At 59.5% G+C, this 22,246-nt stretch overlaps 1 protein-coding gene and 1 long non-coding RNA gene across 2 annotated transcripts; one reads left to right on the top strand and one right to left on the bottom strand.

Moving 5' to 3' along the window:
- Positions 1–606: 606 nt before the first annotated feature.
- On the bottom strand, positions 607–9,995 carry EEF1A2 (eukaryotic translation elongation factor 1 alpha 2). The gene is made up of 8 exons (XM_049650465.1): positions 9,893–9,995; positions 8,332–8,553; positions 6,483–6,662; positions 5,771–6,067; positions 4,158–4,308; positions 2,536–2,792; positions 1,638–1,872; positions 607–1,015 (listed from the first exon to the last, which is right to left on the bottom strand). Exons 2-8 carry the CDS (start codon positions 8,473–8,475, stop codon positions 888–890), a joined length of 1,392 nt encoding a protein of 463 aa, XP_049506422.1. The 5' UTR covers positions 8,476–8,553; positions 9,893–9,995; the 3' UTR covers positions 607–887.
- Positions 9,996–12,770: 2,775 nt separating this feature from the next.
- LOC125936410 (uncharacterized) lies at positions 12,771–21,940 on the top strand. Its single transcript, XR_007462011.1, has 2 exons — positions 12,771–13,160; positions 21,211–21,940. It is a non-coding gene; the product is annotated as an uncharacterized LOC125936410 (long non-coding RNA).
- Positions 21,941–22,246: the final 306 nt, after the last annotated feature.

The following is a 22,246-nucleotide window of genomic DNA, read 5'->3' as shown; positions in this document are numbered from 1 at the left end:
AACACCGGGCACAGGCTGGGACTGCTTTCCTGGAGCAGGGATGGGGGAGCAGGGGTGGGCCTGCCATCCCCCCCCCCCCCCCCCGCCACCCCCAACCTTGATGACCAAAGTCAGGGCTTTCTCTAGGGTTTTGCGCGGCTAGAGCTCCTGGGCGAGGGGAGGGCTCAGCTCCTGGGCGAGGGGAGGGCTCAGCTGAGGAGCCGGGAGCGGGATGTAGGTGGTGGTGCCCCTCCAGCCACAGGTGACTGGCTGGGGAGGGGAGTGAGACGCGGGGGCCAGTGTGCCTGACAATCACTGGTGGGGGAGGAGCCCTCAGCTCTCAGAGACCCTCAAAACAGTCAGCCCCCTTCTGTGGATCCGAAGTGACTGATTGTGCTGGATGCCCCCAGGAGGGCATTCCAAAACTCGCCCCCCTCCGTAGCCAGCCAGACCAGCTGCACTGCGGATCGGGCCTCCAGTACTGGGCCACAGCGTGTGTGGGGACCCCCGCCCCACCACCCACCCTGGGTAAACGCGGGAGGCCATCTGGGCCGGAAGGAAGGGGCTAGGAGAGAGCGCAGGGCGGCCCCCGCCCACCCCACCCCACCCAGAAGCAGGCGCACACGGCTCTGGGGTCGCTCAGTTTATTGGTAAAACGGGCACTGAGCGCGGCGAAGTCTGGGCGCGGAAGCGGGGGCGGCGGGGGCGCTTTTCCTCTTAAAGAACTTCCACTGGACCTTGATGGCGAGCATCCAGTCGCTGACCGAGAGCCTCTTACAAGCGGAGGTGCAGACATGCGCCTGGCGTGGGGGCGGGGCGCCGGGCCGGGGGCGGGGCCGGGGGCGGGGCCGAGGGCGGGGCCGGTACGCGGCGCCGCCGGGGAGGGTCGCGCCGCGGGCGCCCGTGCTTCACTTGCCCGCCTTCTGAGCCTTCTGCGCGGACTTGGTGACCTTGCCGGCGCCGCCGCTCTTCTTTTCCACGTTCTTGATGACGCCCACGGCCACCGTCTGCCGCATGTCGCGCACGGCGAAGCGGCCTGCGGGGAGAGGGCGTGAGGGGTGGGCGAGGGCCGGCCTGGCCCCGCCCCGGCCGGGACACGCCGGGCGCAGGCGCACTCGCGCCCGCTGCTACCTGCCCAGCGGGGCTGCAGGTGGCGCGGTGCGGCCACGGCCCGAGGAGTGTGGGACGCTAGCGCTATCAGGTTCTCGGGTGGCAGGAACGACTGCAGGACCCGCCCCGGGCGTGTGGGGGTCCCAGGACGCGCGGACGCTCTTGGAGCGCGCCTGGCGAGGCACAGCTACGACGAAGCTGGCCGGCAGCCTGCACAAGGCAGCTCTCGCATAGAGGCCGGTGGGTTATCCCAGGGACGTGTGTGCGGCCAGCCAGCTGCTGTCCAGCTCCGGCAGTCAGCCCTAATGCTGCCACTAGACTGGCTATGGGGCCCGGGGCCTTCATCTACAGAGGACACCATCCCATTGCTGGCCGGCAGGGCTGCTTCATGCATGGGATGGAGGCCGCAGGTCTCCTGCTAAACTCTAAGCGGGGCAAACTGAAGGACCCCCCCCCCCCTGCCAAACCCCCCACCCGGAAGTGGTCCTCTGGCAGCCCGGACCAGCCCCACCCAGGCCGCACCTCCCTCCACCACCTGCCCAGCTCACCGAGAGGTGGGTACTGTGAGAAGCTCTCCACACACATGGGCTTCCCAGGGACCATCTCCACGATGGCTGCGTCACCGGACTTCAGGGCTTTGGGGTTGTCCTCCAGCTTCTTGCCCGAGCGCCGGTCAATCTTCTCCTTCAGCTCGGCAAACTTGCAGGCGATGTGTGCCGTGTGGCAGTCGATGACCGGTGAGTAGCCGGCACTGATCTGCCCTGGGTGGTTCAGGATGATAACCTGGAGGAAGAGGTGCACAAGGGCACAAGGCCGTCAGGCGTGCCCAGAGGGGGTGAGACGGCATCGGAGCGAAGCTTTAGGCCCAGGGGCCCAGGTGCTGGCCGTGGGGAAAGGTCAGGGACCCACACCCCTGACATGGACCCCAGGGTCCTCATCAAGCATTTGGCAAACCACGGGAGAGAAACAGCCAGCAAGTGCACTGCATGAAGGGCCACTGGGCAGGACTCATACTGTCTGCACCGGCCAGAGCTGAGGCAGGGGGATGAGAAAAGCGGACCTCAGTTATTACACTTCGGTTATATGTCAAGGAAGCCAATTTTTACACCTGTTGTCACACGAAGAGGTGATCAAGAGGGTGCCGTGAAAATGTCGAGAAGAGAAGAAAAGAAAAATGTAGAGATGTCTCCGGCAATAAACTACTAAAAACATGTTGAGGACTCAAGCGGGACCTCAGTGAGGTTCAGAGGCCGGGCCCCTCCGGTGTCCGCTCTTCCCGTGAGTGTCCTCAGCCCTGATCCAGCCTCTCCAGGCCTGGGTGGCCTCGTTTGTAAAGCGGGGGTCTACGTTTTCCCAGGCGCCAGGCTAAGGGGCGCCCAGCACCGTGCGATGACAGCCCCACCACCCTTGAGGGAACGGGCCACACCGGCCTCTGCAGCCACGCACCTGGGAAGTGAACTGGGCAGCCTCCTGGGGTGGGTCGGACTTGCTGTCCCCACACACGTTGCCTCGGCGGATGTCCTTGACCGACACGTTCTTCACGTTGAAGCCAACGTTGTCGCCAGGCAGGGCCTCGCTCAGGGCCTCATGGTGCATTTCCACTGACTTCACCTCCGTGGTGATGTTGACGGGTGCAAAGGTCACCACCATGCCCGGCCGAAGGATGCCTGTCTCCACTCGGCCCACGGGCACGGTGCCAATGCCTGGGTGGAGGGAAAGAGGGCTGTGAGGGGTGGGGGAGAGGTGTGGCCACATGAGCAGAGTGCAGAGACTGGGGAGACCCCAGACAAGGCAGACACTGAGGTTCAGACGGAAGTGGAGGCTCCCCTGGCCTGTTCTGTCGGGAACAGAGAGGACTGAACAAGAAAGAACCCCTAGTCGTGCTGGGCAGGAGCAAAGTTGGGGGGGGGAGCATGGGCAGAGGGAGGCCCATCTCGACCGGGGGCGGTACTGTGGGGACCCCTCCCTTCTCTGAGGCCCCTCCTGGCGAGGCAGCAGCAGCAGCACGGGTCAAGGTCATCCACCCAGGACTGCCTGCCTGTCTCGGGGAGCCACCCCCAGAGGGACACTGTGGCACCAGCGCTTCTCATGGATCCGCTGACGCCTGTGTGCCTGCTCAGTGGCTATGTGGGGTCCCCCAGCGTGCGTGCAGGGAGACGCTACTCCCATATCCCTGGCTGTGGTATGACAGACATTGAGGCTGGTGGCTGTTTTCTGTGCGAAGTGAGTGTGACACCCCCATTCTGCACGAGCCCTCTGGCTGGGGGTCTCCACGGTGCTCCTTGTGGGCCTCATGTTTGCTTGTGGTTTCTCTGTCATCTCACGAATAGCATTTCTCATGCCTGGGGTAGGTCATGTCTCCCACAGGACTGGGACGGTCATGGGGGAAGGGGACATGTGAGTTACCCTTATGCCACCAACTCCTGGCACAGGGCTCAGTGCTTACTTGAAGAGAGAAAGACCCTGGACAGATGGATGAACGGGTAAGGGTGGGTAGGTGTGTGGATGGATGGATGGATGGGCAGATAAATGGATAGATGGATGGGAGGGGTGGGTGGATGTCTGGATGGACAGATAGGCAGATGGTTGGGTAGATGGATGGATGGACAGATGAATGTGTGGGGTAAACAGTCGTCTGGATAGAGATGAATGGACGGATGGATGAATGAATGATGGATGGATGGTGGATGGACAGGTGGATGGATGGATGGATGGATGGATGGATGGATGGATGGATGTGTGGATTGATGGGTGGTGGATGGACATATGGATGGACGTGTGGATGGACAGATGGATGGATAGATGGCGTGGATGGATGGGTTGGATGGATGGATGGTGGATGGATGGATGGATGGATGGATGGAGCATGGATGGGAGATGGACAGGTGGATGGACGGCCCCCAGAAAGTGTGCAGCACTGAGGGACAGGCAGATAACTTGGCCTCCAACCCTCCTTGTCAGGGGCCCTGGTCTCAGGAGCTGGGTGTGAGGGGTAGACCCGGCCAGGGTGGGCTGGGCCAGCTGCCTGAGGTGGAGCGGCGTGTGTCAAGCACTGAACCATCACTCACCGCCGATCTTGTACACGTCCTGCAGTGGCAGGCGCAGGGGCTTATCTGTGGGGCGTGTAGGGGGCAGGATGGTGTCCAGGGCCTCCAGCAGGGACACGCCGCTGGCGTTCCCCTCCTTACGCTCCACTTTCCAGCCCTTGAACCACGGCATCTGGACAGGAAGAAGGTGTCGTTGGAGGCAGAGACCGCCTCCACCTGCCCCGCCCTGCCCCACAGCCCCAGGGCCTCCCCAGGACTTTCCAGAAATCCCGGTGGAGGCATGTGACCTGAGAGGGCCTGGGGAGCAGGGGAGCACGGGACTCACCGCTACCTAATGGCCAACGGTTCACCCTAAGCCTGTTCATGCCATCGAGACGCTGCGCAGCCTTGCACCATCCCCAGCCCCGGGCCACACTCCCAACATCACAGAAGCCTTGGGAAAGCAGGTCTGGCGAAAAAAGAGCGGGGCCCCTTCCCCAGCCCAGACTGCTCACACCGCACTCAGACGGAGGCGGGTTCTGGCACCCCTGAATAAGCATCCAACATGGAGCCCAGCCCAGCTCAGCCCCTCTTTCTGGCAGCCCTCAGATCCCTGGGCAGGGCCGGCACCGGAGCGGGAGCGGCCAGAGTCCGGCCAGCGGCCAGGCTAGAGGCAGAGGGTCCAGCCTCGGCCCCCAACTGCTATGCCACCTGTCTCCAGGCACGGCTGACCCGGCATGGCCCAGGGCTTCTCCTGCCTGGAGCCCCCCGACCCACTGGCCACAGGCAGGGAGAAGGGGAGGGGGCCGGAAGTGCTGCCCAGTCCACTCCCAGGGGCTGTGTCCTCCCGGCACCACAGATCAACAGACGGCTCCCTGAGCAGCAGGTCAGGAGCGGGAAGTTCAGGGCTAGGGTGTTCTGTCGGCCCTGCCAGGAGGGTGGGGAGTGGCGGCTCACTGGTTGCTCGGTGACATCCTGGGCGGGACCCACCACATGCGAGCATGCAGCCTAGCGGGTCGGGGGCAGGGTCCCCGGCTTCGGCCCAGGGCCCCCTCCACGCCCGCCCAGCTCAGTGTGGGTGGCTGCAGCACTGGCTGGACCAAATGGCCACCCTTCTAGGCCAGCGCCGTCCTCTGCCTTCACCGCGTCCAGGCCCTTGTTCTCACGTTCTGAAAACCACTTCGGGCCCCACCTCGTCACCTCCCGCTGAGTCAGAGTCCCTGAGATGCCGGCTGCGGGAGCCAGAAACTTCCCAGCTGGCCAGGGGAGAGCAGGGCCTCGGCCCTTCCCAGAGCCCAGCCCGCTCCACACCCCGGGGAGACGACAACCAACCCCATAAGGGCAGAGCCTCCTGCGACAGAGCGCTTGGGCCTAGGCCGTGGCGGCCGCTGCTCCCACACTGCCTGCCCAGAGCCGGTACCCCTGGCCAGAGAAGGGGCCTCTGCTGGCCTCATGGGCACAGCGCCTAGGCCCCGAGGAGGCGGCGGCCCGCCAGGCAGACACCCACGGGGCCAGGTGCCCAGGGTCATGCAGGTTAAGGGAACACAGCGGGGCTGAGGGGAGCCTACGGACAGGCCTTCTGACCCAGTGCCCTGGGCTCCCGGGCAGGGTTCCGAGCGGCCCCGTCCCCCCCAGCCCAGCCCCGGGCAACTCACGTTGGGGGAGGGCTCCAGCATGTTGTCGCCGTGCCAGCCGGAGATGGGCACGAAGGGCACAGTGGCGGGGTTGTAGCCGATCTTCTTGATGTAGGCGCTGACCTCCTTGACAATCTCGTCGTAGCGCTTCTCGCTGTAGGCGGGCTCCGTGGAGTCCATCTTGTTGACCCCCACGATGAGCTGCTTCACGCCCAGCGTGTAGGCCAGCAGCGCGTGCTCACGGGTCTGCCCATTCTTGGAGATGCCCGCCTCGAACTCGCCCACTCCTGCAGCCACTATGAGCACCGCGCAGTCCGCCTGCCGGGCAGGTCAGGTGCAGTGAGCCCCGGGCCCCGCCTCGCACCGGGCCCCGCCAGACAGGTGCCCCGGGACGGGCCCTCGGGGTCTGGGCCTTAGGGGCAGCAGCAGGGGCTCGTCCGTCCGTGTGAATGGCCTGACAGTGTCTGGGTCTGTCTGTCTGCAAAGGCGGCCCTGACAGTGGCCAGCGGTCCTTGTGGGCACCTCTGCCTAGCTGAGATGATGGGGCCCTTAGTCAGCTCTGTGGGGGACTCTGTCCAGGTGTGATGAGGTTATCTCTCTCTCCCTCTCCTCTCCCTCTCTCTCCTTGTGCCCTGGCAAGGGAGCAGAGGAAACCCAGCTACCCCTCAAGGCTCCCGGGCCCCCAGGTGTGTACTGTACGGGTGCCCCCTCGGCCCCCTGCAGCCCTGCCCACCTGGGACGTGCCAGTGATCATGTTCTTGATGAAGTCGCGGTGGCCGGGGGCATCGATGATGGTGATGTAGTACTTGGTGGTCTCGAACTTCCAGAGGGAGATGTCGATGGTGATGCCGCGCTCCCGCTCCGCCTTCAGTTTGTCCAGCACCCAGGCGTACTTGAAGGAGCCCTTCCCCATCTGGGGGGAGCGGGGGGGGATGGTTCAGGGAGGGGCTTGGGACTCAGCCCCTGGACCACGGCAGCATGTCACAGCGGAGAGACCTGGGTGACAGCCTCCCTCGCTCCCCACTGGAACCCCAGGACCCCGATCCCATCTCCGGAGTGAGGGAGTCAGATGCAAGGACCTCTGAGGGACACCTCGACCTCAGCCCTGCCATCCTGTGTCCCCAGGTCTGGCCTTTGCCACCTCGATGCTTGCCATCTGAATGTCCACCAGTAGGTGGCGCAAGGGCCTGGGAGTCAGGCCTGCGGAGAAGCCCCCAGGCGATTTAAACCCCTCCCCTGGCTGGGGGCTCCCCTTTATCTGAAGCTGGCGACCCCCGCACCCACAGCCGCACCCGCAGGCGCAGATCGCGGCGTCAGCCACAGGCCTGCAACACCACTGTCGAGGTGTCAAGCCCAAAATCCCTCTGTGATTTTTTTTAAGACAAAAAATAAAAAGGAAATCGGATGAGGTTGCATGGCAGGGCCGGGCTTTCCAGCTCTTTCTACAGACAGCCAAGGCTTCCTAGTAGCTCTGAGGCCCCTCCTCCCCTTCCTCGCCCCACCTGCAAACACCTGTGCCCAGCCCAGCGAGGCCCCCGTGCCGGGCCCAGAGCTGTGGTTACTGCCGCCCAGCTGGGCTGATGTGAGGCTGCCCGGCCAGGAGGGCCGCCCTGCCAGGACCCAGATGGGACCCAGCTAGACCTGAATCAGACATCCTGCGAACACCCACGGCCTCCCCCCAGCGCCAAACCCGCAGGGAAGGAGGGAGTGACGCAGCGTTTGGGCCCAGGCGCGGAGGGAGGCGGCCCGCACCCCCACACACACACACACACTCCGAGCGAGGTCAGCCCAGGCCAGCAACTGACTCCTCCTGGGCCCTGGCCCCCACCCCTCTGTCATCCAGGAGAGGACCCTTACAGCCCCCCACACGGGGGCTTCTCCCAGAGCCCAGGGGTGGGGGCAGGGATCGCAAAGAGCGGACCCCCACTCCGTGACCACTTCCCACTCGGGGGTCTCTGCCACTTGAGAGAAAGCTCAGTCACCGGGGCCCCTCTCATCCTCACCAGGCAACCAGGACCCCCCCCCCCCAAAGAGTGCCGCCCTGGACAAGCAGCCCTCCCCAGCCCAGCATGAGAAAGTGGAGCTGACAGGCTGGGGCCGGTGCCCATCAGTGAGCTATTAATAGCCACCCTGAGTCGTGGCCCAGCCCCGGGACAAGTGAGGGCAGCAGTGCCTGCAGCCCCAGCACTCGGCCCTGGGGACACGGGAACCCCACCCGTTCCAGGTTCTCAAGTCCAGTGTGGCAGAGAGTTCCGGAGCCTGCTGTGGCAGGGGGGGCAGCAGAAATGCTGCGTCCAGGCCACCTCCCCTGCCCCAGGGGCAGAGCCAGCGGGCCACCCCTCCCCCGCCAACACCAAGCACATCCTCAGAAGGAGGCAACCCCCCCCCCCCCCCCCCCCCCCGTGCCACTCCACCTGGACTCTCTCAGATATTTGTCCCCCACGCGGCTTCCTTTAGGGCTCACGCCCTCGTGCCCTGGAGGAGATCAGCTGTGCCTGGAGTCAGGGACGCGCCAGCCCGGCCTCCAAGGCGGGAAGCTGTCCCCTCAGTGTGGCGAAAAAGACAGGGGCCCCCAGGCTCACCTCCGCTGCCTCCTTCTCAAACTTCTCGATGGTCCTCTTGTCGATGCCTCCGCACTTGTAGATGAGGTGGCCCGTCGTGGTGGACTTGCCAGAGTCCACGTGGCCTATGACCACGATGTTGATGTGGGTCTTCTCCTTGCCCATTCTGCCCGGGGTGGGGGGAGGGGCCGGACCGAGCTGGAGCGCTGTGGCTCAGGATGAGGGGGCTGTCGGGCAGTGATTCTGTGGGGTGGGGTGGGGTGGGGGACAGGCCACGGAGAGCCTCAGACGGAGGCCAGCAGAGACACTGCCCTGCCCAGGTTGCCAGCACACCCCCACCCCTGCCCACGCACCTGGCCCCGAGGCAGGGGCCGCATTCCCACATTTAGTAGGGAGGGAAGACCACCCCCCAGCCTGGGCCTGGCCCTTTCGGGTCAAGTGGCAAGCCCCAGCAGTCCAATCTGCAGTAAATATCGGGGTGCTGTGCCCACAGGGCACCCCCATGAAGGAGGCTAACCCCCCCGAAGGGGGGGGGAGGAGCGCCAAGCTGGGCGAGCCCCATGACCAGCCAGGAGCCCGGTGATGAGTCACCCTGCCCCGGCTCTCCGGGGCTCTGTCCCTGATGCTTCTCCCCTACCAGGAGTCCCGGGCCCACTGCTGTGCCCCACCCCCACCAGCGTAGCTGTCGCCTGGTGGAGAGAGGGTCAGTGCTCCCCACTCCTCTCCTCCAGCAGAGAGGGAGCCATCTTCCCCTCATCCCTGCCAGGCAGGCTGGCACCAGGGGAGACAGGCTGGGCCAGAGCTCCGACAAGGCGGTGGTGCCCAGACAGGGGGCCTAGAATAGCTTGGGCCCTCCCCGGACCCGGGCAGGGGGCAGACAGTAGGGCAAGGGAGTGGGGTGCCGGCTCTGAAAGAGGAGAGAAGAATCTGGCCCCGCAGCCAAGCTCAGCAAGAGCCAGACAGAGATGCCTGCAGCCTGGTGGGGGCAGGGGGGCACCCCCTCCCCCTCTCCCTCTGGTCAGAACCCAGGTCACAGCCCCTGCCCCATCCTGGAGGTCAGTGAAGAAATCTGGGCAGCCCGGGAGGGGACAGGTGCCTGGGGGAGGGAAACAGTGCACCCTAGGGTGCAGACACCAAGCGGACACCCCTAGGCCCACCCGGTGGGGGCAGGGTGGTGAGTGCCTCCGGGCTCTCACTGCCTCCCCCTCCGCGGGCGTCTCCAGCAGCCCCCAGCAAGGACGACCCTGCCCCAACCCCGCAGGGCCCCAGCCGGTTCCAAGGTCACGGCAGCAGGGCGATCGCCACCGCCCAGAAGACCGCTCCGCTCCCCCGCCGCCACCGCCACCACCGGATAAACAAGCGCCACCGCGGTGCCCCCACCCCAGCCCCTGTCGCCCGAGGGGACCGAACCCTGGTGCCGGTCCGGGCGCGTGGGATGGCTGGCCGAAGCCCGGGGCGAGCCGCGCAGCCTGGCCAGGCGCCTCCCTGGCCCCTCTCTGCCTCCAGGTCCGGTCCCCCGAGAGAGGGCCCTCTGCGGAAAGCTGGGGATGGAGCCGGAGACCCGGAGGCCGAGCGTCCTTACCCAGAGCCGAGATCTCAGCCAGAGGGACTAGCAGCGCCGGCGCGGCGGTTTTATCTCTCCGGGAGGGGGTCCACCTATTGACGGAGCGGGCGCAATGCACCGCGCCCCTGCAGTACGGCAATGCGGTACCGGCGGGGGAGGGGGGCGGGCGGGGCCGGGGCGGGGACGCGAGGGATGCGGGGATGCGGGGACGGCGGACGCGCGCGGGCGCGGCAGGGACGCGACAGAAAGATGCGGCGAGGGAGCGAGCGACAAAGGCGCGGACGCACCCGGAGGGAGTGCAGGCAGGGAGGCGCGGAGAGAAGAGAGGGGGGCAGGGGGAGGGAGACGGAGAGGAGGGAGGCGACGGGAGAGAAACAGCCAGAGATGGAGGGCAGATGAAGCAGAGCCCGAGTGGCCAGGCTCTGGCGCTCCTGGAGAGAGCGAGACGGCACTGCAGATGCCGAGGGAGGTCTCCGGCCAGGGGTCAGCCCCAGGTACCGGAAAACACAGGTGGGGCCAGGGTAGCAGCAGGTAAGGCCTCTGCCAGGAGGGGGCAGGGACTGAGGTCAGGGGACTGAGGTCAGGGACTGAGGCCTGGCCTGGCCCTCCACGTGGTTGGTGCCCGCGGAACTAACAAGCCTCCGTTCTGCCTCCTCAGTGTGGCCTCTGCGGAATGGGTCCTTCCCCCGAGACCCTGGAGTCTGCTTGCTTCCAGGCCCCTGTGCCCGGGTGTCTGCCACGTGGCCTCACCCTGGCGTGCCCCCAGTCCGGCCCCATGGGACAGACTGAAAATACTGTGTCCAGGGTCGCCTCAGTTCGGCAGAGTGACCTGAGGCCCGAGGCGATCCACCTCCACCACCGTCCCTGCGAGGCTTCTGGAAAGGACTGTTTAACACCCTGGGCCTCTCTCCACGCAGGGAGCACTCCAGGTCTGTTCCCAGAGCCCACCGGTGCCTCCTGGGCTGCCCTGGTGTGCACGACGGGCAGGAGCCCCCAGGGAAGCAGAGTCCCAGGCCACAGATGGGGGACCTCTGAGGGTCCTGGGCAGACCAGGGCGATGGCCAAAATGGGTTTTCAGGGGAGGGACGGGGAAGCGATGTGTTGTGTGAAAACCAAGCGTACAGGCCTCTCCGCCGTTGGCACCTCTCCCCGTGGCCTCGTCTGCCATCGTCCGGCCACCGCTCCTGTCTTATTCTTCTTAGTGACTGCAGGGTCTTTAGAAATGTGTGTTGAGTGGGTGAGAGCAGAGGCTTGGTGCCCAGCTCCTTGCACGGGGGCAGTGGCTGAGAGAGCCCTCAGAGATGGGACCCTCAGAGGTCGGGGGGGGGGGGGGGGGGGGGGCGGCACAGGGGGGGGGGGGGGGGCAAGCAGGTCTCCCCTGCTCAGGGAGAGGTCTCTGAGAGAGGGACAGGCTGTCCCATTGGGCTGTGAGGACGGGGGGCCCTGCCCCACAGGACCGAGGTCTGCACCCACAGACAGACGGACTCCTGGCCCTTTCAGGCAGGGAGGGGCTCACAGATGACTCTGGGCACCTCCAAGTGCTGCTGATACTATCACGCAGGAGCCAGGAATTAAAAATAAACTCCTGGCAAGAAACGGAGACCCACCCCACCCCACCCCCCCAGCTGCCCTCTATATTTAATGCGTCCCTCCCGCCTGAAGGTTAGCAGGGGTCTGGGAGACATCGGGATTGGCTGAAGCTGGGATGGGCCAAACCAAGGCTGAGGGAGGCCCAGGCCCCTGGAGACGCCCACCCCCATTCCCCCAGAGGGACCACCAGCGCCCAGGACCCCGGGCTGCCTGCAGACCGCTCCCCGTCAACAGGTCTGGACTGCGCACCTACTCTGGGCTTACCCACAGCCGTCAGCCTGGTGGGGACGGAATCACATTGGGACACCCCTGCCAGGGGCAGGCCGGTGCCGGGAGGTGCTGCTCAGGGGAGCAGCCGCTGCCGGTGGGATGCAGCATCCTCCCTGAAGGCCCTACACGCTGACCCCGAGGGGTCTCAGGTGGTTTCTCCAAGGTGCCTCTGTGTCCCCAGGATGCGCCCCGTGCACCTGCAGCGGGGCAGCCTGCAGGGCCCTGGGAGGCTGGGCGAGGTGGCGACACTCAAGCTCTCTTGGACGGTGAGACTGCATAATGAGACACCGACAGTGCTGAACAAGCCCGTACGACTGCAGAGTCCCCAAACTAACTAACACCTCCTCGCCGTCGCATAGCATTTAATAACTACAGGTCACTGAACAGAACCGAACACCAAATACTAAATAACCCATCTCCAGGCCTTGTGAGTTCATCAAGTGCTGGGTGGGCCTACCAGGCGGCAGGGCACCCACTGACCAAGAGTCAGCTGGGCACAGACAGACAAGCCACAGTACCCAAGGTCACACAGCAAGGAGAGCGGAACCTGCCGGCAGCTTGGAAGGCCTGAGTCCGGCCAGTGTCACTCCTGGACAGAGGCCAGCCGGTTCCCGCTTGCGCTCCTCCCCTCCTCCCAGGTCAGGCTTGCCACGCCTCCCCCTCCAACTCCCCCCAACCCCCCCTCCCAAATCCGAGCCTCTAGTCACAACGGCCCCCAGAGCAGCCAAGGGGGTGGTTAGGGCGGGGGAGGGGGAGCAAAGAAGGGGCCACCGCCTCACGGCACACCTTCTGTCCCCTCCGGTGGCCCCCAGCTACCCCCAGCGGGAAGCTGTTTGGGGAGACACAGACAGCCCCCACTTTGACGGGCTGAGGTTTCATGAGCCCGTGGAAAGAAGACCCAGCTAAAATTAACCGTTATCAAGCTGTCAGCCTGGAAATAAACCCTCCTCCTATTGGCTGCTGGTGATGTCACTGCTGGGTTAATAATAACCTGCGAATGCATAACTGACCAGCTGGGCATGTGCCTTCCTGCGGGGCCAAGGCCAGTGGTCACCCTGGGAGCTGCTGCCCGGGCAGTGACTTGGGGGCAGGATGGGGGTCAGGGCTGAGCACACCCTCCAGCCTTGGGGTGTCTCAGAATGACCTCAACTCCTGGCCTCGGGCCACAGGCTCCTGTCTGTCCCCAGGACTTCCGGTGTTCACCCTCACGTGCGGGGTCAGTCACATCTCATCTCCCAGCCTCCCTGGGCAGCAGGACCCTGGACGGCCTTGGGGTCAAGGTCCTCCCTCCCCCAGCTCCCCAGGCTGGACAACCAGGGAACTGAGCTGCCCATGAGTCCGCACATTAGGTGGTGTCCATGGAGGAGGAACTGTCGGCTGCTGAACTCCCCACGGAAAAGCGAGATCGTGGCCCCAAATCAGAGAAGTAGGGGCCAGAGGGGGCGGCGGGCGGGGCCTGGGGGCCCAGCCGCCTGGTGGCAGGGCTGGGGCGGGGCTGGAGGGGGGGTGGCGGGCCGGCCGCTTGCGCCCCAATTAGACCCAAGGCTAGGCAGGGGCCCCACCGAACGTCCAGCCCTGTGATCGGTCCCTGGGCCGAGTGGAACGGGGTGCGGGGCGTGACTTACTAGACAATCTAGGCCCCCAAACGGTCCACCTTAAGAAACCCAGCGTGCCTGGAGGGTGGGAAGCCCCAAGGAGGGGGACGCAGCCCCTCAGGGAAGGGAAGGTCAGCGGCAGGGGACTGCCCTACCCGCCACCAGCCACCAGCACTTGGGGCCGCTGGTCCCCCAGCAACACAGCGGGGCGCTGTTGCCATGGCGAAGGAGCAGCGCTCCACCCAGAGCCTGGGTTAGTGTCATCAGTGCTTGGGAGGGCAGCTTCCTGCCGCCACCAGAGCTCCACCCCTGCCCTGCCCAAGCCCAGCGCCACCACCAGGGAAGGGGTCTGGCGAGCTTTGCCCTCTGAGCCCCCCAGAGTCCGGGGCTCCAGCTTAGCACCAGGAGGGGGGGGGGCCCAGCCCCCCCCATGTGGTCCATGGCAGGCTGGGGGGCCACTGGAGAGCCCAGGGGATGGGTCAGCCTCTCTGGCCAAGAAGGGGCCTCCCCTATGGTGGGGCCCAGAGACGGAGGGAGCCCCTGGGGAGGGTCTACAGACCCACTGCCCACTCCTCAGGTGCTGCAGGGAGAGGCCACAGTGCTCAGTTCAAGGAGGAGTGTCTCCAGGCAGACAACCCTGGGGATCCTGAGGCTCCTTAGCAACTCTGGGCCCATGTTTTCACCTCGTAGGTAGAGCAAACCCTCGGCAGGGCAATTGGGAATAACCTGCCTCCAGAGCAGGAGGCCTCGTGGGTGTCTTAGGGTGACTGGCGCAGGAGGCTGTTGGCGGCCTCCATCAATGGTGGAGGTCCAGAGCCTCCCCTGCCCCAGGGGAGACCTCCTCCCTACTGGCAAGACTGAGGAAGCTGGTCTTTGGTTAGAGAAAAGGTTGGGGGGTGGGTGCGGGGACTGTCCTTGGAAATACTTAGAGAAAAGTGCACAAATGACAAATGTACCTGGCCACCCAGATCAAGAAACAGAACACTCCCTCGTGCCCTCAGAGGTGACCACTGTCCTGACTTCCTAGACCGTGCATCATGCTGTCTACTCTCAGACTTCACATACATACACGGTCTACACGGTAGTTGTTTCTTCTCACTGCCGTACGGGGTTCCGCGTTCAGTGTCGCTCTACGATAAGGTTGCCGTGTGCCGCTGTGTGTGAACTTGTGCGAGGACACCGCGGGGATGGGGTTCGGAGCCACAGGTGTGCGCCGTCATCTGTTCACCGCCTCTTGGCTCTAAACTCCTGCTTCAAAACCTGCTCTGTGATGACGGACAGAATTACTTGAAGCATTTCTGCTTTACGGTGAGCAGATCGTTCCATAGGGCAGGCACTGAAGGATAAATTCACCGCTGAGAGAAAATTGATTGCTCGCTGGCTTTTTTCCTTGCTGGTATGAGGAAATTCTCCTATTTCTTTGCACATCTAGTAATTTTTGGTTGAATACTGAACGTTCTGTAAAGACTCTGGATTCTGTTATCTTCCTCTGGAGACTGTGGGTTCTTATTTTAGTGGCCATTCAATCGCTGGGCCTGTATGGGCTTGTTTTCATGCTTTTTGGTGTTGATTTGTGGAACACCCAACATAACTTCCCTCAGATTGATAAGATTCAACTTTCAGTCTTGGTCCCCCAGCCTTTCATGAGGCTCAGCTTTAACTTTTCTTAGATGGTCCTAGAGTAGACATTACTGTAGGTGGGTACTCTTCTCTCTCTCTCTCTCAATGTTTATTTATTTTGGAGAGAGAAAGAGTGTGAGTGGGGGAGGGGCAGAGAGAGAGGGAGACATGGAATCCAAAGCAGGCTCCGGGCTCTGAGCTCTCAGCACAGAGCCTGACACGGGGCTTGAACCCACAAACCGTGAGATCATGACCTGAGCCAAAGTTGACTGAGCCACCCAGGCACCCCATCTCTCTATTTTTTTTTAATTTTATTTATTTAAGTAATCTCTACCCCCAACATAGGGCCCAAACTCATGACCATGAGATCAAGAGTTGTGTGCTCCTCTGACTGAGCCAGCCCGGTGCCCCTGTAGTCTTATCTCTTAAAGAAATAAGTCAGAAGGTCTCTCCACCCCAGCCAGGTCCAGATACCAGTGGTGCCCAGCATTGGATGTCTGCTGATATTCTGGCTCTGATCTCAACTCACCCCCCCTCCCCAGGATTCATGCCCTGGAGTAACTTCTTCCCCTTGAGGGCAGAAAGAGCCTGTGGCTTGCATCCAGCCAACAGAACATGACAGAGGGGGTGAGCTATAACTCCCTTACTTGGCCTACGTTATTTAAGACCCTGTCTCGGCAGACAGACCGGAACGAGGGATTCTCCTCCTGGCCTTGAATAAGAGAACTACCAAGATGCGAGAAGGCCTGTAAGGGGCCACAGGTCAAGGAACCCCTAAGAGCTGTGAGTGGCCTCCAGCTGTCCAGCCAAAGAAAGCAGCCATGTGACCTTAGAAGAGGACCGTGAGCTTCGTAAGGAAACTGATGGCTTGGTGGCACCCTTCTGAAGCCCTGAGCAGAGGACCCAGTAAGCCGTGCCTGGACTCCTGACCCAGGGAGCTGGGTGTGCACAATAAACACATGTTTTGTAAAGCCACTAACCTGTGATCGTTTGTTATGCAGCAATAGATAACTAGTACACTAGGACACAGACCGTAGTGTCTGCTCTCCGTGAGCCCCCCACGCTCCCCCAGCCAGAAGGCACAGACCCGAGCTGCTCCCCGCGCTTCAGCCGGCCTGCGCCCCAGCCTCAGCCTGAGCCCACTTGGATGACCCTGCAAGTGTGGGTCTGCTGAACCCACCTCCCTCCACCCGCAGCCCTACTCCCTGGGCCCCCCACCGCCTGGGGCGGCTGCCGCAATTGGGTCTAGCTCCACGCTTCCTCATGGACACAGGGCTGGCCTGCCACCTGCCACTTCACCGTGGCCGGAAGCAGTAGATTCCACACATGTACATTTTTTATTCTGAAATCATTGCAAACTTAGAGAAATGTTGCAAGAGTAGGTGCCCCCAGCGTCGGGCGCCCTTCGCCGGCACCCTATTGTCAATGCCTGCCCATCTGCGTTCTCATTCTCTGTGTGTGTCCATGCAATTCTGTGTGTGTGTCCATGCAATCCTCTCTGTGTGCGTCTATGCAATTCTCCGTGTGTGTGTCTATGCATATTCTTTTTTTCAAGCCACTTGCGAAGGGGCTGTGTAAATCATTGCCCTCAGCACTCGACTGCGTCCTTCCAATTGGCACAACACTTCAGTCTTCAAGCCCTGTTCCGATGGCGCCAGCCACCCCGGCAGCTTTTCCCAGTCTGGGACCAAATGCTGGTTTCCCAAGTCACATGTCCCGATCTCCTCTAATTGGAAATAGTTCCTCTGTCATTTGTGTCTTTTATGACACTGACATTTTTTAAGAGTTGAGGCCAGTTGCTTTGAAGAGTTCCGTCTTCTGGAGCTTCTGATGTTTCTGCACAAATGAGTTCAAGTTTTATTTTTCTGGTGGGAATCCCCGCCGAGCAACACGTATTCCCCCAACGCATCCGAAGGGGAGGTGCCTCACATCAGTTAGTTCCCTGACGGGGACGTCACCCCCGACGACCCAGTGACGGTGGTGGCCACTAGCTTTGCCTGTAGCAAAGTTTTATTTTCCCCTCGTAAGTATGAGCTAATTAATGAGGATGCACCTTGGATTCTGTAGATATCCTGTTCCTCATCGATATCCTCTTTCAACCCAACACTCATTGATGATTCTTACCTGAATCCATTTTTACTATGGTGGCTGTGCTTTTTGAATTATTTTTTGTTTTTATCTTTTAAGTTGTCACACAGAAAAGGGACTCTCTGGGGAATACACAGTTGGATGAATGTTAGCACACGCACAGATGACTGTAGCCACGTTGATCAGGACACAGACTGTCCCATCCCCAAAACTCTCCTCCACGCTCTCGCTTTATGCTTAGATGGTCCTCTTGCCCCGGCGGCCGCTGAGCTGTTCTCCATTACTGTGGCGTCGTCTTGGGAGCGTCATGTGAACGGAAGCTTACACCATGTCCCTTTTGGGGCGGGTTTCTTTCCCTTAGCATAACACCTTGGAGATTCATCCAGGCCGCTGTGTCGCAACCTTTTGTTCCTTTTTATCGATGGATAATATTCCATATACAGCGAAAACACAAGTTATCTACCCGCTTCTCCCCTGAATCACATTTGAGTTGTCTCCAGTTGGGGCAGTCATGAATAAAGCTGCCGTCGACATTTGCACGCAAGTTTTTGTGTGAACACATCTGGGTTCCTCTCGGGCAAATGCCAGGAGTAGGGGCTGCTGGGTCGTGTGACAGGTGTCTGTTTAACCTGTTAAGAAACTGCCAAACTAGGGGCGCCTGGGGGGCTCAGTCGGTTAAGTGTCCAACTTCGGCTCAGGTCGTGATCTCATGGTGTGTGGGTTCGAGCCCCGTTACAGGATCTGAGCTGTCAGCCCAGAGCCCGGAGCCTGCTTCAGATTCAGTGTCTCCCTCTCTCTGCCCCTCCCCAGAGCTCATGCTCTGTCGCTCAGCAATAAATAAATGTTAAAAGAATTTTTTTAAATCTTTGTTAGATATTTGATTTGCAAATATTTCCTCCCCACCGGTGGCTTCTCTTTTTGTACTTGTATCCACAGCACAAAATTTTCCATTTTGATAAAGTCCAGTTCGTCAATGTTTTTCTTACACAGATCATGCTTTTCATGCTTTTGACATAGGCTAACCCCAGATCACAAAGATTTTCTCCCATACTTTCCTCCAAAGCCGTGAAGTTCTATGTGTCCCACCTGGAGACATTACCTGTTTTTGAGTTAATTTTCATAGAAGGTGTGGGATTTAGGTCAAGTGTTACTTTTCTTGCATAAGGATGTACAGTTCTCCCAGTACCGCCTATTGAAAAAATTATACTTTCTCTGTCGAATTGCTTTCACATCTTCTCAAAACACCGTTGGGCATGTGTGTGGGAGGGCTGTTTCCGGACGCTCTTCTGTCACAGTGATTTATGTCCGTGTCTTTGCCAAGGCCATGCTGACCTGATTACTATAGTCTTATAGCAACTGCCAGACTCAAGCAGCATGTGGAAAGCATGGTCTCTTCAACAAGTAGCACTGTGATAACTGGATAAATACACACGAAAGAATGAATTTGGACCCCTACCTCGTGCCATATACAAAAATTAATTCAAAATGGATCAAAAGCCCGAAAAAACTATACAACTGTTAGAAGAAAACACAGGTGTAAATCTTCATGACCTTGGATTTGGCAGTGGTTTCTAAGATGTGGCACCAAATACATGGGCAACAAAAGAAACAATAAGTAAACCGGACTTGAAAATGTTTAGCTTCTGTGCAAAAAAAGGACACTATTAAGACGGTGAAAATGCAACCTACAGAATGGGAGAAAATATTTACAGATCATGTTGGATAAGGGTCCAGTGTGCGGAATATATAAGGAACTCTTACAACTCAATTTAAAAATGGGTGGCAGGGGGAGGGGCACCTGGGTGGCTCAGTCAGTCAAGTGTCCCTCTTCAGCTCAGGTCACGATCTCATGGTTGTTGAGTTCGAGCCCCGCGTCGGGCTCTGTGCTGACAGGTCAGAGCCTGGAGCCTGCTTCGGATTCCATGTCTCCCTCTCTCTCTGCCCCTCTCCTGCTCACATCCTGTCTCTCTCTCTCTCCCTCTCTCTCAAAAATAAATAAATAAACTTTTAAAAAATGGGCAAGTGTATGAATATACATTTATCCAAAGGAGATCTGCAGATGGTCGATGGGCACACGAAAAGATACTGAACATTATTAGGCACTGTGAACCTATATAACAGATCATCAAAATACATGAACCCAAACTGACATAACTGAAGGGAGAAACAGGCATTCCTACAACAATTGTTGGAGACATCGGTACCCCACTGTCCATAACAACCAAACAATCAGATGGAAGGTAAGGAAACAGGACTTAACATGATGAACCAAGCAGGTCTAAGACACACACACAGAGCACGCATCAGCAGGACACGGGGCGGTCTCCAGCAGAGAGCTGACGACAGGCCCCAGGCTGCATCTTGCTGCATTTTAAAAGATAGATCCACAAAATATCTCCTTGAACCACAATAGGATGAAGTAGAAAATCTACAGGTTTGTAGAAACTAAACAACACACTCTGGAAGAAGAAACCACTAGGAAACTCCGAAGATACTCGGAGAGGAGAGAAAAGGAAAACATAAGGTATCAGAACATAAGAGACTCGGCTAAAATACCGGAAGGAGGACGTTTATGGCGATAAACACATGTGAAAACACAAGAAAGGTCTCGTGTCGACAATGTAACGTTCAGACTTAGGGAACTAGGAGGAGGAGAACAAGTTAAACCAGAGGAAATAAAGACGGGAGGGAGCCCCCGTCACAGCCAGACAGGAGATGCTGACACCAAAGTCCCAGGGACAAAGGGCCGAGAGGTGGCCGCCGGGAGACAGGACACGGGACGGGGGTCAGTGGGGACAGAGTCGCAGCTTCAGCGGATGAATCCGCCGCGGATGCAGGTGGCTCTGAGGCCGCACAACATCGGGAGCACATTTAACGCCACTGAACCGCACACTGAAAATGGCTGAGGTGGTAAATGTTGTTACGCGTATTTTACCACAATAGACGTTGTTTTGAGAAGAAGAAAGTACTGATCCGTGCTGCAGTGTGGATGAACCTGGACAGCACTAGGCTGAGGGAAAGAAGCCAGACACCGATTCCACGGAGACAGACACAGATTGGTGGTTCCCGGGGCTGGGGGAGGGACTGCTTGCTGGGCACAAGGTTTCCTTTTGGGGAGATGAAAATGCTTTGGAACTAGACAGAGGTGATGGCTGCACAACATTGCGAACGTGCGAAAATGCGCGCTCTAAAATGGTGACGTCCGTGTTCTGGGAACTTAGAACTTACCCTCCATGAAAGGATCTGGGTACCGCGATCTTTCCTTGTTCTTAGGCTTCAAACATGTTGCGGTTAGTGTAGCTTATTTGTCTTTTCACACCAACTCTAGGACCTGCTTGTCTGTTTTCACTTGCATGGCCCTAGGTCTGTGTATCAGTTCGGAGGAAGCTGGTCTTCGCTGTGTTGAGTCTCCGTTTACTTAGGTCTGGCTTGACATCTTCCTTTGGCATTTCACTTTGGGCACACACGTCTTGCTAGGTTTATACTTAAGTGCTTCACGGACAGAGGGTAACTATTAAAAATGGTATGTTTTAGGGGCGCCTGGATGGCTCAGTCGTTTGAGTGTCAGGCTCCTGATTTTGGCCCAGGTCATGATCCTAGGGTCATGGGATTGAGCCCCGCATCAGGCTCTGCCCTGAGAGCGTGGAGCCTGCTTGGGATTCTCTCTCCCTCTCTCTGCCCCTCCGCCACTCACACACACACGCTCTCTCTCTCTCTCTCTCTCTCAAAATGGGTTAATAAACTTTAATTTTTTTTTAATGTTTTTATTTATTTTTGAGACAGAGAGACAGCATGAACGGGGGAGGGGCAGAGAGAGAGGGAGACAGAATCGGAAACAGGCTCCAGGCTCTGAGCCATCAGCGCAGAGCCCGACGCGGGGCTCGAACTCACGGACCGCGAGATCGTGACCTGGGCTGAAGTCGGACGCTTAACCGACTGAGCCACCCAGGCGCCCCAATAAACTTTAAAAAAATAAAAATAAAAAAATGTCTGCTTCCAGTTGTAAATTGCCAGCGTGTCACAATATGGCTGACCCCGCCTCGTGCCGGTCACATTTGCTCTATCCGCTTGGTGTACTTTCCGTGACCACAGAGCATCATGTTGTCGGTGAGCAGGGATAGTTGTATTTCTCAGTCTCAACCCATACCCTTTGTGTTTCTTTTCCTTGCCTAGCGTACCGGCCAAGACTCCCAGGAGGTGTGGAGGAGTTGTAGCGAGAGTGGACGTCCTTGCCTCATCCCAGTCCTGGACGGGGGGTGCAGACCTTCTCCAACGTGTGCAATGCTGAACGTGCTTGGCACGAGTTCTTCGCCAGTGCTCTGTATTAGATTGAAAACCTTTCTGATCCTCGTTTCCGAGCTGTCGTCACGGACGGATGCTGGGTCCGCAGCACACGGTATGAATGCTCCCAGTTGCTGGTAACAGGTGCTTTCGAGCCTGAGTCCGATCATCCAGCATCTGGGCCTCCCAGGCCTGTTTATTGTTTCCCACACCAGTTGAGATTTTCCTGGGGCTTTCATGCCAAGTAATTTTGGGTTTTGTCCTGAAACTCAGAATTCTTGATGAATGAACTCTTTTCAGTTTGTTGTGTGCCTTGAGCACTAAAACGGTTGTTTCTGACAGTTTTCCCAGGTGTATAGTCGCATTCTGGGGAGAACATTTGTTGACCTCCTCACCCCTTCACGCCCGAAATCTGTAATGTCTTTCATTACTCAATTCATCCTTTCATCAACTGTATCTATTGAATGTCTACTACATGGCCGATTCTTTCTTAGCCATTGGGCGCACGACGGACACAAACTCTCTTCCTGTAGATTTTGTTTAACCAACAAGTAAACAAATTAGGCTATTCCCAGCAGTGAAAAGCACTGTTAATAAAGATCATGTCTAACTTTCACCACTACGTGCTCAGTGCTGGTCTAAGCGTTTACATCTTACAGGCAGGAAAACGGGAACAGCGGTGGGGCTTGTGGCCCCCGAGGACATCGTCCGGCCACACAAAGTGCCCCCACATCGTTCACCAAATATCAGTCAGCTGTTTTATTTTCTTCTGCAAATGGTGACTCCACCTACAGAGGTGCCAGTGCGTGTGCCGGAGAAGCCTGCAGAAGCTGCTGCCTGGGGCACCAGGGGCTGGGGCTGGGCTGCTGTGCTCCCGGGGGGACCCTCATTCCCCAGGAGTAGGCTGAGCCCTGAGGGCCCCAGCCCT

This window comes from Panthera uncia, assembly GCF_023721935.1.
Source record: "Panthera uncia isolate 11264 chromosome A3 unlocalized genomic scaffold, Puncia_PCG_1.0 HiC_scaffold_11, whole genome shotgun sequence".
Classification (NCBI taxonomy): Eukaryota; Metazoa; Chordata; class Mammalia; order Carnivora; family Felidae; genus Panthera; species Panthera uncia.
This window is presented reverse-complemented; position numbering and strand designations above follow the sequence as displayed.